A 1,719-nucleotide genomic window follows, 5' to 3' on the forward strand; every position below is an offset into this window, starting at 1 on the left:
TCATCAGATCTTTATTGCAAGAATAATATTCACATTTTTTGCAAAGAAATAAATATAAAAAGTGCAATAGTATTTTTTATTACAATATGCAGATCCTGTATTTTGAAGCCACCAGCATCTGGCAGCATCTAAAACCAGGGCCGATGCTGGGAATTGGGGTCATTAAAAAGCCGAACCCTCCACGGTGGAAACCAGAGCGGAGCCCAAGTTCTAAATAGAGCAGGAGAGGCCTGAAAGTACAAGAATACGGAGGGTTAATTCAAGAAAATTTAATTATCCTGTGCCTAAGTGTCAACATAATTATCCCAAACTCCATGTCTTATTATCATGTACCCTTAGTGTGTTATTTTCCTATAACCCAAGTATCAGTGAATGTTAAAGATTTCTTACTTCATCTGGTCTTGTGTTCCTCTGTGTTTGCTCCACCGGAGGACTGGGAGTTTCATCGATTCCACTATCTCCATCTTCACTAATTGTTGGAGATGATGATGGGGATAAGCTCCATGCTTCTCTGATATCCTCAGGGACCTGTATTGCACAGTCAACCATACATGAAGATGGAGTTTCTTGCTGATCCTCTTCTGGTCTTATAGACACATCTTCAACTCGAGGGGATCTTGGATCGAAGCTCGCCACAGTGAAGGCGAAATTTTCTTCCCCCAATCTGTGCAAAGATAAATCAAAAAGAAATGATTATCAATCATGGGAATTATTGTTACCATATCTACTGAATATCATATGCAGAGCGACTACTCACCGGCAAGAAACTTCAAAAGGATCAATCCACAAGGTGAATTCCTTGGGCAGTGCAAGGTCTTGAAATCCTATACGGGTAAGAGCACAAGCCTCTAATATGCTCTCATCTCTGCTTTCACTGTTTATTCTGATACACCTAAAAGAATAAAATGAGACATTAGAGATGAGATGCCATTAGTTCAACATCGGAAATTTCTCGAGCGTCTGCAATACCAATATGGAGATTATCTAGAAATATACCTATAGGCTTGTCCTTTGATTGGGTTCTCTGGATACCAGTGTCCAGTATATCTTTTACACAGAATTGCTGCCAAATTTTCTCCAAACATGGCAACTGTGGTGGAATCCAATATTTGGAATCTGTTGGCCACAGTTTTCACATAGTCCACTCCGGCAATCAGTTCCTGCCTCATGGATACTGGAATAAAATTCTTTGCAGCCATTTTATCTGAGAAAAAAATAGAATAGTTACTTGTACAGATTTTGTAAAATATGCTTTTTTTTTTTTAATATTCCTCTAAGGTGGAGGTGTCAGATATAGAACTGGAATACAACTGGTTTTCAATACACTAAATAAGAAATCAGACAATCACATTTTATTTCTGTTAAAAAAACAAGTACGAAAAGTTAAAACGTAACAAAAACATGACTTGCAAGAAAAAAACAAAAATCTAAAAAATTAAAAAAAACAGTAAAATTGCATTTTTACATCACCATGTTACCCCAACTGGACAGCTGGAATTTTTTCCTATTTTTCTATATATTGTTTGGTAAATTGAATGGTGTTCTAAAATAAAACACTTCAGCACACAAAGTCTTCAACTTTTTTATTCTAATATGATTGGAAAAGATAAAAAGTTGTTAAAAAAGTGCTAAAATTAAAACTGAAGGAAGATTCTGACGGGAAGAAGAGTTTACAAGAGTTATTAGAGGTAAGGGGCACTTGGACTCCATGAGCCTCAT

At 36.5% G+C, this 1,719-nt stretch overlaps 1 protein-coding gene across 1 annotated transcript; it reads right to left on the minus strand.

The window, feature by feature from the left end:
• Positions 1-375: 375 nt before the first annotated feature.
• On the minus strand, positions 376-1,169 carry LOC141084989 (maternal B9.10 protein-like). The gene is made up of 3 exons (XM_073569915.1): positions 997-1,169; positions 758-892; positions 376-664 (listed from the first exon to the last, which is right to left on the minus strand). The coding sequence occupies exons 1-3, from the start codon at positions 1,167-1,169 to the stop codon at positions 376-378; spliced, it is 597 nt and encodes a 198-aa protein (XP_073426016.1).
• Positions 1,170-1,719: the final 550 nt, after the last annotated feature.

Source organism: Dendrobates tinctorius, unplaced genomic scaffold (genome assembly GCF_039654945.1).
Source record: "Dendrobates tinctorius isolate UK_male_01 unplaced genomic scaffold, ASM3965494v1 ptg000028l, whole genome shotgun sequence".
NCBI classification, from domain to species: domain Eukaryota; kingdom Metazoa; phylum Chordata; class Amphibia; order Anura; family Dendrobatidae; genus Dendrobates; species Dendrobates tinctorius.

What these genes read in the sequence shown, in the direction of transcription:
- LOC141084989 (XM_073569915.1), bottom strand. Translation starts at nt 1,169, where the DNA reads ATGAGGCAGGAACTGATTGCCGGAGTGGACTATGTGAAAACTGTGGCC. An exon ending in ATCAAAGGACAAGCCTATAG is followed by an intron (nt 893 to 996) that starts GTATATTTCTAG and finishes TTATTCTTTTAG; the next exon opens with GTGTATCAGAATAAACAGTG. An exon ending in CCTTTTGAAGTTTCTTGCCG is followed by an intron (nt 665 to 757) that starts GTGAGTAGTCGC and finishes ATCTTTGCACAG; the next exon opens with ATTGGGGGAAGAAAATTTCG.